Below are 15,325 nucleotides of genomic sequence, written 5' to 3'. Positions count from 1 at the left end.
CTATGCATGATGGAAATGATGGAATGGAGATGTGTGTATAAAAGAAAAAGGAAAAGGGTTTCTTATCAACTTCATGGCAGAGTCCTCCAGATGAAGTCCATTATCAATCGAGTGGCTCCCAACTCAGTCAAGATATTGTTTCTAATATGATTTGGACTTACCCATTACTTTACGAAAGCATACTCGCTCATGTACTTCGCACCCAATATCAAAGTTTGTTTATTACTCCCATCTCTCTCCTAACTATTACACCTTTGTGTCTACTTTGTCTTTTGTTACTATTCCTTCCAGATATTCAGAAGCTATTTTTTATCCCAAATAGAGACAAGCAATGAATGAAGAAATGAAAGCACTTTTGAAGGCTAGCACATGGGAGTTGGTGGATCTACCACATGGAAGAAAATTGTGGGTTGCAAGTGGGTTTACATAGTAAAATACAAGGCAGATTGGTCAATGGAGAGTTACAAGGCAAGACTAATTACTAAGGGATTCACTCAGAGAGAAAGCATTCATTACAAGGAAACATTTGCTCCTATTGCAAAGTTGAATACCATGCAGGTTCTCTCTTTAGTTGTAAACTTCTCTTGGAATTGTATCAACTTGATGTCAAGAATGCATTTCTAAGTGGAAATCTCCAGGAAGAAGTTTATATGGATCCTCCTCCAAGGTATGACATGAAAGGAAAAGTGTGCACGTTAAGAAGAGCTTTGTATGGCTTAGAGAGACTATGCAAAGCTATGAAAAATGTGGGGTATATGCAAAGTAATGCAGACCATACTTTATTCTATAAGAAGAAAGATGACAAATTGACTGCCTTGATTGTGTATGTTGATGATATGGTGATCACAAGGATCCAGTGTTTTAAAAGCACAAGGCGCAAAAAAGTGCAAGGGGCAATTTGAGCACAAGGCGAGATGCACACCTTTTTCAAGAAAGGCACAAACATACAAAAAAATGCTAAAAATTAAAAAAAAAAGTGTCAAAAATTCAAAAAAATGCCAAAAAATAAAATATATATATTAAACATAATATTAATAAAAAATATAAACTTAAATTTTAAAATAATTTTTTAAAAAACCTATTATTTAAAATTAAAATACATAAACATAACATGTAAAGCATATTTAAATGAAAATTTAAAAATAAAATCAAACATATAAAGCATTTTCAAGTATGTGAAACCCACAATCTCTTTTTTTCCTCAATTGCATTACTTCAAGTAGCTAAAGTGATGTAAAACATATTGCATTCCTGATTCTACAAGCCGCCTTTGTACCACGCCCCTCGAGGCAAAGCCCAAAAAAGTCCATGTTAGGGTCTTAAATTCTTAATTCTCACATAAAAAAGAGATTGTGAGTTTTACATGCAAGAAAATGCTATAAGTTGCAGACTAGACAGATTTCTTCCATCTCAGGATTGGTTGGAGATATTTCCCAATCTTTTCCAGGAATTACACCCTCAGTGCAGTTCAGATTACTGGCCAATATTGTTGAACATTGACCAGATTATCAAGGGAAAGACCACTTTCAGATTGGAAAAGTTTTGGACTCTACACAAAGATTTTAACAAGAAGGTAGCAGATTGGTGGGAAGAATGCAAAGTAGGATGGGTGGGTTTCAAGCTGTTACAGAAATTAAAACATCTAAAGAAAAAAAAAAAACTCAAATCTTGGGGAAGAGAGGAATTCAAAGCATTTGAAGATGAGAAGAAAAGAATTCTGTTGGAACTAGAAGAGTTAGATAGAAGAGAGCAAAACGGCATCTTAGATGACCCAAGCAGAGGTATAAGAGCTGATTTGAGAAAACTATGGGAGGTGGTCAGAAGAGAAGAAACTAATTGGAGGCAAAGATTGAGAGTGAGATGGCTGAAGGAAGGAGATAACAATTCCAAATTCTTCCACAAGTATGCCTCGGGAAGGCGCAGGAAAATTTTCATCTCTAAGCTGAAAGTGAATCAAAGGGAAGGGAAGAATCCCGAGGAGGTCTCTGAATCAAAGTGAGATGGCTTTGAAGAGGGAGAAATTAAAGAACAGTGTATAGTATGGGTGGAGATAGGGCTCCTGGACCAGATGGATTTCCCTTATTTTTCTTCCAAAAGTGTTGGGAAATTGTAAAAGAAGATCTAATAGATTTTTCAGGGAATTTCATTCTTCTGACATTGTCAATAAAGGCATAATCTCAACTTTTCGTTGCCTCATCCTGAAGAAAGGGGGAGCCTTGGAAGTAAAGGACTACAAACCAATAAGTTTGGTAGGGAGCACATATAAAATCTTAGAAAAGGTGTTAGCAAGAAGGTTAAAAGAAGTCCTGGGTGATCTGATTTCTCCAAGTCAATTCACTTTCATTGAAGGAAGACAAATCATGGACAGCATTCTAATTGCAAATGAATGTGTGGAAGATAGAAAAATCTCAAGGAAACCAGGGGCCCTAGTTAAGGTTGATCTTGAAAAACCTTGTGACAAAGTGGATTGGGGCTGCATTTTAGACTGTTTGAAGCAAAGAGGTTTGGGTAGTAAATGGATCAGGTGGATTAAAGGCTGTATTAGTCATTCCTGGTTTTCAGTTCTGATAAATGGAGAGCCCAAGGGCTACTTCAGAGCCAGCTGGGGACTCAGACAAGGTTGCCCACTCTCCCCTTTTCTCTTCGCATTGGTGATGGACATTTTCAATCATCTTTTTGACAAGGTCATTCTTCTAAATCTGGTGAAAGGTTTTGAAGTGGGGAGAGACTTGATCCACATCTCCCACTTACAGTTTGCTAACAATATCATCTCGTTTTTGGATGCATCCTTAGCACATATTTCAAACATGAAGAGGGTTATTGAATGCTTTGAACTAATTACTGGCTTGAGGGTTAATTTCAGTAAAAGTGGTAACAGCAGCCATAAATTCAATAGAAGAGGATCTCCTTGAAAACTTCAAAAATCTGTTGGGCTGTAAGTGGAGAATCTGCCTTTATCCGACTTAGGGATGCCTCTTGGAGGGAATCCAAAATCCTTAAACTTTTGGGGACCAGTAGTGGAAAATTTTGAAAAGAAGTTAGCTTCTTGGAAGAAAAACTACCTCTCAAAAGGGGGAAGACTTACTTTATTAAAGGCCTCCTTAGCAAATTTGCCAGTTTACTTTCTTTCAGTCTTCCGGGTCCGACCAAAGCAAGATATTTGATTGAAAAACTTCAAAGGAACTTCCTTTGGGAAGGAGGAGGGAAGAAAGGAAATCACTTGGTAAGTTCGGAACAAGTTTGCAAGCCAAAAAAAGGAAGAAGGATTGGGACGTGGGCGTTTGAAAGAGAAAAATACCTCTCTCTTGGGTAAATGGCTTTGGAGATCCCCCTAAAGAATCTAACACTCTCTGGGTTGCTGTCATCTCCAAAAAATATGGGTCAAACGCAAAGGGTGGGATAGCAATCTCCTTTTGAACAGAACAAAGTCAACAAACCCTGGAAAGGTATAGTCTCCACTCACACTTTTTTTTTCCTTTTATTAGATATAAAGTGGGGAATGGATCTAAAATAAAATTCTGGAAAGACCTGTGGTGGGGAGACTCTACCCTGGCTGCATCTTTTCCCAAACTCTTCAACCTTTCTTTAGACCGAGAAGCCACTGTTTCTTCCTGCCTTCCGAACCTAACTGCTGAAAACAGCTTGAACCTACACCATAGAACCCCTAAGGGACCTGGAGATTTCTGACCTGATTGCTCTTTTACAGACCCTTAAAAAAGTCTACATCTTCCCCTCCTCCTTTGACACCCAAATTTGGATCCTCCACCCAATAGGTGAATTCTCTTCTAAGTCTATGTTCAAGGCTCTAACTGCAAGTGAACAAAGCTCTTCCTTCCCCTTCAAGAAAGTCTGGTGCAGCCATATTCCTTCAAGAGTCTGTTTCTTTCTCTGGGAAGCTTGTCTTCAAAGAATAAACACCTGTGACCTCCTTCAGAAGAACTTGGGAAGACTCTTTCCCCATGCTTGCTTTTTATGCCTAAATGAAGGTGAATCAGCTGATCACATTCTTCTTCACTGTAAGTTTACTCAAAAGATTTGGTCCCATTTCTTGAATCTGAGTTCTGACCGGTTACAGTTGGGTATTCTCAAAGCATATTTTGGATTCTGTGCATCAATGGCAAGGTACAGGACTAAGCAGAAGAGGCAAAGTTTATAGCAAAACCACATGCAGTATTGTGGGGAGTTTGGGAGGAAAGAAACAAAATGCCTGTTTGACGATAAATGCAGGCCTATTGAAGAGCTGATTTCAGACATCATTTCTTGTAACCTCTGGGCTGTCAACTCGGATCTGTTCAGACTTCAGAGGTCTTTCAATCAATGACCTCAACTGAGATGCTCACACTTTTCTGTTTCTCTCACATCCTCAACAAGCAAGCCTGAGACATCCACTTGTTTCCAATGAAGGTGTGTTGACCCTAAACTTTGATGGAAGCACCTTCAGGCAAACCTAGTTTAGCTGGCATTGGAGGTTGTTTAAGGGATGAAAGGGGTAAAATACTTGCTGGACTTTGAGTAGTCCAATTGGTTTGGCTGATCTACAAAAGCTGAAGTAGTGGCAGCTCTTACAGGAATCAGAATACTGAAAAATCTAGGAATTCAGAACTTAATAATTGCAGGGAACTCAGCAAATACCATAAAATGGTTAAAGGAAAAGGAGGGGGACCTTGGAGATACTTGGCAGAGTCTATGGACTCCCTGAACTGCCTAAATGCAAGACTAACTTGGACTCCTGGGGAACTAAATCACATAGCAGATGGTTTAGCCAAATGGGGTGTATTTCTGGAAGAACTGTATAGTGATAGAATTCCTCCTCTATAAGCTTTGGGGTTCTACCCCTGCTATGTACATCTTCTCATGTACTTTTCTTGCTTTAATGAAATTTGGTTTAACTTTCCTCAAAAAAAACTTTAATTGCCTTTTAAGAAGATATTTTATTAAAATGAATGAATGAACAACATTAACAAACAGGGGGTCCGGGAGCGGAGACCCCAGCCCAGCTGCTAGGTCCAAAAGGGCAAAAAAGCGTAAAATTTTAAAAAGGTGCACGCCTGGGCTGAGGCACAAGGCATATCAGGCACACTAGCCATGCGCCTTTTGAAAGGGCTGTGCCTAGGACCTAGGCATACCCTAAACTGCAACTCACCTGTGCGCCTTGGCGCACACCCTAAACTGCAACTCACCTGTGCGCCTTGGCGCACCTAAGGCCAGCCTTGTAAATCACTAACAAAGGAGATTCAAACATAAAAAGGATTTCCTAGCATCAAATTTGAAATCAAGGACCTTGGCCCTCTAAGATACTTCCTTGGAATAGAAGTTGCTAGATCTAAGGAAGGGATTTATATATGCCAACAGAAATATGCTTTGATATACTGAAAGAAACGGGAAAGTTGGGGAGTAGACCTATTGACACTCCAATTGAATAGAAACATGGATTGCAAGAAGGTGAAGAAGATGAGTTGCTCACTGACAGAGAGGTATCAATGCCTAGTAGGTGAACTTCTGTATTTATCCCTTACTAGGTCGGGTATTACTTTTGATGTTCACATTGTGAGTCAATACATGCATGCTCCCAAAATCTCTCACATGATAACAGTAGAAAGAATTCTGAGATATCTCAAGTCATGTCCAAGAAAGGGACTGTTATTCAAGAAACATAATAAAATGGTTATAGAAAGCTTTACAGATTTTGATTGGGCAAGGCCTATTGGGGAGAGAAGATCTACAATAGGATAATGTACCCTTGTTGGTAATCTAGTTAGTTGGAGAAGCAAGAAGCAAACAGTTGTGGCGAGACCCAGTGCAGACGCAAAGTATAGGTCCATGGCCCATGGCCTAGCAGAACTTTTGTGGTTCCGGATTCTACTCAAGGAGTCAAAAAATTCAAATTGATGGCCCTTTAAGTACTACACAATCAGGTTGCCATCAAAATTGCCAATAACCTTGTCCAACATGATAAAACCAAGCACATTGAAATTGCTAGACATTTTGCTTGGGAAATGATCACTTCTTGTGATATATGCATTCCTTATTTGCCTACTGCAAAGCAACTTACTGAAGTGTTTACAAAAGGATTGCCTAAATCAAGATTTCATGAGTTGTTGGGAAAGTTAAGCATGATGTATATCTATGTTCAACTTGAGGGGGAATGTTGTAAATCTTAATGTTGCATGGGTGGGACTGTTACTTCAGTTTATATCTTTTTGGGCCCAAGTTACTCATTTCTTAAATCTACTTATGTCTAGCCCACCTAATGAAGGGCAACCTTGTAACTTCTCATGTTTTAAGTTACATTTAAATTCCATCCTGAGCTAGACAGAAGTAGATTGCCACCCCATTTTCTTATTCTCTTCTCTATTCTTCTCTCATTTTCTCCTCTTCTCTTGTTCAAAACACTTTAGTAATCTGTTTTCTAGTGGTTAAAATGTAATCTTCTTTTGTAAGGAGAGGTCGCATCTCGTGCCTCTCCTTGGGATGCTTGCAATAGTTCTCATATGCTGCAAATAAAATCATATTTCAATTATCAAAAAACAAAAACAGTTTGACTCCTAGAATTATTATGAGTTTGAAGTCTATAAATACATATGGACGTTTTACACAAAGATCAATGAAGTTTATTGAGTATTCTTAAGCTTATGCTAGTTATAGTGAGTCATTACCATACCCTTGAGTGATTCTAGGTACCCCATGAGTGATTTCGAGTATTTTCTTTCCTTTCTCTCTCCATTTCCTTTCTTATTCCTTCAAGAAACCATTACACTATTACAGCCATCAACAGCCATAAATTTCTGCTCAAGGAAGATCATTCAACACTCTCATAGGACTGGAATTGCTGGTCCTACATCATCTAGTCTGCCTCGACCTACTAGAGATTCTGTAGCAAAGCTAGCAGGTCAGTCACTTGCTGGGTCCACCAATCATTAAAGTTCCTTCTAAAAGAAGGAACCCAAGAAAAGGATACACCATCAACATGGTAAGAGTCTGCTATCAATGAGAGGTCAAAACACAAAAGGCCAACAAGTACAAAAACAAGCCATATCAGAAGGGATTGACTCATCATTTGATGAATTTCACATAGGAATCTTTTATGGAAGAGAATATTTACTACCAATAAAAGAAACAAATTTCTTCCAAGGACAACCACAACTATTAAAACCATAGAAAATTAATTATTAAAGGCCAAATAGCGCAAGGAAATTTTATAGAATGGAAGATAGCAATTGTATGACCAGGTAGATATGCTTTTTATTATAAAGAAATAATATATAGAAATCAAATCCATTGGTCATTCACTGCCATCCCAATGGCCACATGATACTCTGTGATCTATAAAGTAACCTCATTATCATTGACTGCAGGTTCAGAATAAAGAAGTACTGATAGTTATCAAAATTGAATTAACCAATATGAAATGTTTGTCTGGAATCCAATGTCAGTGGGGAAGAAGATAATGACATACCTGCAATTATAAACAATATCCCTGTTATCCATAAGTTACCAAACATCCACAAAGTTAAAATGGCAATCAGCCCAACAATAAAAAGTCCAGGTGTATAACCCAGGCATCGGACAGCAATTCCAGCAGCAACCTGCAATAATAAATCCATCTCTAAGTCGCATGGATCTTAAGTCACATTACAAATCAAACCTAGTAAGCACAATCTGAAAAGGATAATAGCAGGTAGCTTAAAAATAAAGAAATTAAAAACAAAAGGAAACAAAGAAGTTTTACCAAGTGTTCTTCAGGTGATTACTTTTTTAACTGCTCACACCACTAAGCAAAATGCTTAACCTCCATGCATAAGGGTCCTGGGCTTCGAGCAATGCTTTGACTAAAATGTTACATAGTAATTTGACAAAGAAATTCTTAAGGGCAGAATTCAATCTGAAAGAGTTCAAAGCAATTGCACAAAGGTCAAGGTTTATTACTTAGGAGACTTTGAAAGAGTTCAAAGCTTTGTATTTAAAATGTCATCTGTTATTACTTAGGAGGTAGTTTGATATTTCTTTTTTCTCTTTTCCTCCTTTTAATTCAACTTGGGAACAGCCTGAGATACCATCTAATGTCAGATGGGGGTAATGCCAATTAATGCCTTTTCTATTCCTTTTTATTTTTTGATCAAATGTCAGTTGATTCCTTTTACATGTTATCTACGTTTATTGGGCTTTTATATGTCAATCAACAAAATAGAGAAGCCTATTTTTATCAATATGGATTGTCGCATAAACTTTTTTATTGGAAACGGTGGCTCATTAAAAATAGTAATTAATCATCATTTGTCAACCACTCAGAAAATTAGTGTTGACCTCAATGAAATTAGAAAGATACAATACAGGCCAAAAAACAGTTCTCCCTGAAGGCCCCCTGTTTTGCCAAACCATCAGCCACAGAGTTGGCTGATTTCCTTACCCATTTGAAGATTACCCCAGCCTCCCTTGCTAAGCACAGTATTCCCCTTATCTGTTGTCTGAAAGTACATACACCCAGACTTTTTGTCTGCAGCCATCCTATTAACAGTTTAGAATCTCCCTCCACCTCAAAGTTCTGAAATCTCCATTGCTTTGCCAATCTCAAGCCTTGTAGTAGAGCCATAATTTCAGCTCTCAGAGAGTCTCCCACACCTATGGGACCAGAATATAGTGCCATCAATCTGCTCTCAGATTGTCACATAAACTTTCTCTTCACAAAATTTCCAGCTCCAAATTATCCCCATCAAACCACGATGCACACTTCCCGGGAATGATTCAGTCAAGAAAATCAACTAGTGAAATGCTATATAGAATGGTGGCACATAACATATCTTCTCAATTTCATAAAATGCAAATGATTCACCCAAGATATTTCCAGATGATGGCAGCATTTACGCCAGCAAAGGGTTGGAGAAAGGTCTTGAAGATTGAGGCTAAAACTTTCGTACTGGAGGAGGTCTAGATAAGAAAATGGCAGCATTGAAGATTGTAGAGTTGAGGAAAGTGTCTCTGATACTCGCGGGTAAGGCAGTTTCATGGTTTCAAGAAGCGTTGGAAGGAGCAAAAGGATTAGAACCAGAAAAAGAATGGAAACATTGTCATATTGAAGAAGGTAGGAAATGTAGCAGAGAGGAGAGGAACAAGTGGTTCATTGGGGTTTATGAGTATTATAGAGAAGGACTAAGACAGTTCACCAGTTTTCCGGAAGGAAGGAAAGCCTCTGCTTGGTTGCAACTAGCAGGAGCACAGGAATACTCGTAATGTAAGTTAACATTGCTTAAAAAACCGAGGAACCTGTGAAGAGGACAATTGAAGATGAAGTTGAATTTTAAGAAGGCCATTGAAAACTCAAAGATACAAGCGGCTAGTGAAGAAGATGTGCAGTATACTCTCAGAGTAATGCAGCCGAAGCTTGGATTCATGGTCCAGAAGAATTATGGTGAGGTAGATTTGTACTATCTGTGAAAGAAAAATTAATGACTGGAACAGGTTGATGGAAGATATCAAAGGGGTATTAAAAACTTCAGGAGAACTGGAGATTGTTGCTTTTGAGGATAACAAGGCATTGCCCATCCTCTCACATTACCCGGTGGAAGACAGAGCTAGGCTTGATCACAATACACCAATGGGCCTTCACTAGTAATGAAAATTTGGTAGAGTGTACAAAGGGTGTTGACCTGAGAGTTTTGGAACTTCCATTCCATCTCTGGTCAGAGAATGTCTTTAGCAAGATTTCAAAGTTCTGTGGGCGAGAAATGGTTTTGTCAGTGTACAAAGGGTGTTGTTGACCTGAGAGGTTTGGGACTTCCATTCCATCTCTGGTCAGAGAATGTCTTTAGCAAGATTTCAAAGCTCTGTGGACGAGAAATGGTTTCGTTTGATGCCAACGATCTTTGAGCAGTTAGACTAAAGCTGGTGGGGGCAAAGCCAGAACTGATACCAAGAATGATAGAAGTTTTCTCTGATGGGATTGCCTTCAAAGTGTGGATTGCCTCCTCCATTGAAGCTCGATGGTGGAAGGAAGGAGTTGCCGGCAGGGAAGCTGACTCTGTGAAGAAAGACAGAAGTGCACATGGCAGGCCTCGAGATTACAAGCAGACTAGTAATTTGGGTAACACGAAAAAGGAAACGAAGAGGCCTGAAGTGAAGAAAGATGTAGCTCAGATGTCTACTTCTAAAAAGGGATTATGCCCACAGGATGTTGATCGGACAGGTGCAATTTAAAAGTTACATGCAGGCGGTTGCTTGTACATGGGATTTAAGTGCCTTCAAATTGTCCATCTTAAGGCGCCATTCTAACGGTTAGCTCTTCTACCGGGTCAACATCAGGGTTGCCTTTCTTCTCCGTAGTAAATTCTTTCTCCCTTTCCTCTTTCCTTAATCCTATTCAATCTTCCCCCTCCTTTAACTTGTCCTCTTATCTATTTCTGCTTTATTTTCCCCTTCTACCCCTCCATAGGCATGACTACTTCCCCCAGTACTCCCAAATTGCTGCTTCTTGTTATGCTCTTGCACTATCCCCTCATCTCCCTCAAACCCTCCCCCTAGTCTCTTATTATCCAAATCTTCCAAATTGGGGGCCAAGTCAAAGTCATGGCTGGGTGTCGGAGCGACTACCAAAGAAACAAAACCAATGTTAGTACCAAAAACCAAATTGACAGGGTTATCAAGGTTACCGGTTTTGGTCCAGCAAACAAGCAATGAAAGCAGAGGTTCCCCACCCTCGCCCTTTCCCTCTTCCAGATTACCATACCCTTCCCTCAAGAGAAGAATCTGGGCATTTTGAGAGGTAATCTAGGTTGCATTATCTTGTGTCGAGCTTGGCCTTGCTGCCCCAACCTGAGCTTCAGTGGAAACTATATGGTACAACTGAGTTTCCAGCAATTGGGCACCCTGTACTTGTCATTGATCTATGAATGATCCTTATCTTGGTTCAAGCTTTGGAATTCAAATTTTCTCCTCACAGAGCACACCTCAGACCAACCTCACAGCACGTTGCAGTTGTGCATTGGGAGATGATGTTTCAGATATGTGGCTCCAAGTGTTTGTGAGGTTGGTGTGAGGAGCACTTTGTGAGAAGCAAATCCAAACTCCAAGCTTTGCCTCTGCTTCATTTGACTTCTACTATTTTCACCCTTGTCTGTTTCAAGTTGAATCTCATTTTTTCTCTCTACACCCGCCATCAAGTCTACCTGTAGATCACTCACCCCTTGCACTCTCTACTTCACGCTCCCATGAACACGGTACTTCCTCCTGTGACTCCTGTGAACAATTAACTCTTGCTCCATTGAGAGAAAGAGAAGTTAAATGGTAGTGGCCCTCCTGTTCCAAAAAAAAATAAAAAAAACTTGGACCACTCCATCAACACTGCCTATAATTGATTCATCATTGAGGAGCCTTCTTCAATATTCTCGCAATTGATCCAGTCCCCATCACCTTCCACATCTTTGCAATCTTCCTTATGCCTAGAATATCTAGGACTGGGTTTGTCTTGTTGAGTGGGTTAATGTTTCATCCATTGCCAAGATTCAGCTTTCAATCCATGCTCCTTATTCACCATCGAGGGGGGTAATGATAGACCTTTCTTATCGTCCCCCACAAACCCCTTTGCCCCTTCCCACCTCTACCAGAGACCATTGAGAGGTCACATGGTGCAGTCACCTAGTTCGGTTGAGCCAAGTGGTCTGGCCTCAATTAAGTTACATGCACATTTCGCTTGGATTTTACTGATTCAATTGCATTAGCCAGTTGGACCCACGAGTCTGACCTTATGGGACCTTTTCTCTCACCTGTGTAGATTCCTTTCTTAAGAGCTTCCATGTAGAAAGATTTTAAACCAGCCTCCTCTGATCGATTATATTCAAAACAATTTGAAAATGATTCCTTATATAGAAAGTTGGAGCCTACAAATCCTCCTCTTGATGTTTCGCCTTCCTCATTCAGTTTCAGTCTATCCCTATTTAGTTCCAATCCAACCTCCCTTCTTCCATATGGCTCCCACCCAGCCACATCATCTCCATCCCCCATCTTCCTCCCTTCTTCCCACATCAATGCTTCCTCTCCCAATGTGATCCAGAACCTCCACCACCTACCACTGTTAAACACCTCAGCAGATCAGGGCACCATTTCCAGCTTAGCTCCTACCAGTTTAAGCCACACCGCACAAGGTCTGATATAAGGCTACCAAGACACCAACACAGATTACTACAATTTGGTTAAAGGCCTACTCTGTCCAGAGGTTGAAGGGAAGTCCAAACACTTTGATTCGAAGAGAACCTTCTTCAATCTGTTTTTCGTTGCAGGTCTGACTCCAATTCTCTGTTACCGCTCATCCATACCTTGTTTTAACACTATGGATTTCCTCTTGAAGATCACCCATATCAATGATAGCTGCATTGCCCTAAAATGGTGCCAGGACTGCCTCCTCTTTGCTAGGAAAAGCCCTCATAATATCTTCCAAAAACCCTTTCCAATCTTCCATTTTCCTGGTCGCTCTCACCACCTTACTTTTTTGCCACACAATCTCATTACCTTCCAACAGAAGCTTCAACAGCAGAGAGAATCCGCATAAGCCTCTCATCGCTTGCGCTTTCTCGTCCATTACTTGTGTTTCCTCTTCCTGTCTCTTCTCAGAACCTTCCCCTGGGACTATTGGAGTTTTCAACCTCTTTTCCACCAGCCATCTTCTATGCTCGAACTCTTCCAAAGCTTCTACAATCTTCACCCATCCCTGTTTTCCTCTCCCCTCTAGAAAACAGACCATCTGCCATCTTCCATTCCCAAATTTTTCATTCAACTCAATGAATAAACCTCTACTGCTATTTTTCTTCTCCACTGTGAACTTCCTCACTTCCACCATTAGTTCCCCTTTCCATCCTGGCTTGGAGATAGCAAAGATTGTTCCATCTATGAAGCCCTTAAACCAACCTAAAGCTTCTCTTCTAATTATCACTGTTGAACATTTATCTTCTTTGATTTAGATTGTAGGGCTCCCACCTATTTCTTTCAGCAAAATCTCTTTTTTCTCCAGCACAATCTCCTTCCGCTTGTTCAATGACATGAAGCACTCCATCTCTATTTCTCTTACGTCTGACTGCATATCCTGATCAGTTAATCGCTCCAAGAAACCTACAAATCTTGAATTATTTGAATGATAATTTCATTAATCAAGAAGATGCAACATTTACAAGCATCTGTAGGGGAGGTGCAAGATGCGACCACACCTTTAATAGTGATTACAGGTTTTCAAAAACTAAAATTACAAAGCAGCCCAATATTATGATTCCCGAGAAGCCCCTTGCTTAGCAAGAAAATCAGCCATTGCATTTGGCAACCTGCCCAGCCATTGGATTCTAATTGCCATGTGCTTTGTTAACCATTTCACTTTTTTGTGATGTCCCTGTAACTCCAAATGACAGAATCTGGATCCAACAGCCATCCCACAACCACCTTTAAGTCTCCCTTCAACTAGTAAATTTTCCACCCCAATTTGGTTAGAAATCTGGATAGCTTGTAATGCAACTATTAACTCAGCCTTGTAGAAAGAATCACCTATTCCCACCTGGCCTGAGAACAAGGATATGATATTGCTCTCTTCATTTCTCAGAACCCCTCCTATACTTGACAGTTCTAGATTACCCTGACCGCTCCTATTGAAGTTCAGTTTAATAAAATCTTCTGGAGGTGGTGTCCAGACTGCCTGTAATTGGGCACTGCTGAAACTTGACAATTGGCACAATGTTTCTAATAAAATCATGGTGATGTTCCAAGATTAAATCATCAAATGATTCTGGCACTTGGCCCAAGCAGGCAAGGTATCACAAGAAAGGCCATTTCCAGTAAAGAAACAGTTTGATATTTCTTTATCACCTCCCACTGTCATGACCTTTAGAGGGTGGCATGCTGAACACTCATGAAGACCTGGTTAATAGGCACCCATGCCACATACAAGGTAACACTATTGTGACTGAGATTTCCTTTGATAGTAAAATAAAATAAAATTTCATTAAATCAAAAGATAAGTACAGATACAACAGTTAACAAATTTTATTAAATCAAAAGATAAAATAAAATTTCACTCAATCAAAAGCAAAATTTCATCAAATCACCCACAAGAGTAAAAATAGGACTAAGTCAACAAGATACAACAATACAACAGGCTTTTGCATTTCACGTGACAAAACCAAAGTAGCCCATAGGGTTTCCCCAAGATCTGCTCCACTGATATCCTTGAATTCGGTAACAGACAATGACAAATCCACAATCCAGGAACATATCTCAGCTAGACCTGTTCAGAGGCTGGGCCGGGCTTTGCCTATATATTAACAGAATAGCCCACCTGGAAATTGGGTAAGAAGATTTTTTTTACGCAACAACAGAACTGATTTATTTATATTAAATGACCTCAAACCCCAAAAATGCTGAAAGATCTCACTATGGGTTGAGAAAAGAGAAGAACAAAGAAAAAATCAGGCCTAGTATTTTAGGCCTGAGCCTGAGCATGCGGGCCTAAAATCATGTCCAAGCCTGACGAAGAATGGGCCAGGTTGGGACAGCCCATTCAGCTCATGAATGGGTCAAATCTCAGCTACCACTTTCATTCTTAGCTGATACCTATCTAAAAAAAATGCAACTATTCCTAACTTTCCAGATGCCCCCAAGAAGTTGCAAATGGTATAGAACTACGAAGAAATTTCACTTTTTTCCACCTGAGATTTTAGGCCACTTGGAGAAGGTTTCTAAGAGATCATTCAGGCTTGGCTTATGGATGTTAAACAGTTTTTATTTGATAAGTGAATGAAGATATTTTATTGCCAAAGGATTAACACAATACAAGCAACCCTTGGAGAGGTGCAAGCTGTGACCTCTCCTAACCATTGTATTATCAAATTCATGTCTTTGGTAAGCCATTTAAATTTCTCCATTTCATTCCTGAAAACCCAAGTAACCAAGTCTGGATTTTACACCATGCCACAACCAGTTGAGTCTCTTCAATGATTAGGTTCTCCAAATGTAACTGATTTGCTATCTGAATTCCTTGTAAGGCAGAAAGAAATTCGACCCTATTAGAGTCCCCTACTCCCACTCCTAAAAACAAAGCCAATACGTGTCCATCTCCATCATTGTCTGTCATTACCCCTCCTATCCCAGAGGGGCCTGGATTACCTTGACTACTTCATCAAAATTCAGTTTCACAAAACCTATTGGAGGAGGTCTCCATACTAAATTTACTCGATCCTTGTTAAAGGAGAATTGTCAAAAACAATCCAATGTATTACCCTGGTCATCACACATTCTTCGAGTTCTTGTAAACTCTTTTCCTTTTCTAAGAAGGTTCTTGCATTCCTCTCTTTCCAAA

General features: G+C 39.7%; 1 protein-coding gene across 2 annotated transcripts in view; it reads right to left on the bottom strand.

Annotated features, from left to right (window-relative positions):
- Window positions 1–15,325, bottom strand: part of LOC104589174 (Chaperone DnaJ-domain superfamily protein) — a 60,758-nt gene that overhangs the window by 40,356 nt on the left and 5,077 nt on the right. For both annotated transcript variants that reach the window (XM_088900157.1, XM_088900158.1), the window contains exon 3: window positions 7,457–7,586. In XM_088900157.1, coding sequence (XP_088756283.1) covers window positions 7,457–7,586 — 130 coding nt within the window. The remainder of the gene's footprint in view (window positions 1–7,456; window positions 7,587–15,325) is intronic.

Source organism: Nelumbo nucifera, chromosome 3, assembly GCF_055504915.1.
Source record: "Nelumbo nucifera cultivar China Antique chromosome 3, China Antique-T2T, whole genome shotgun sequence".
Lineage (NCBI taxonomy): Eukaryota > Viridiplantae > Streptophyta > Magnoliopsida > Proteales > Nelumbonaceae > Nelumbo > Nelumbo nucifera.
Note: the sequence above shows the minus strand (reverse complement) of the source record. Positions and strands in the feature narration are given on the sequence as shown.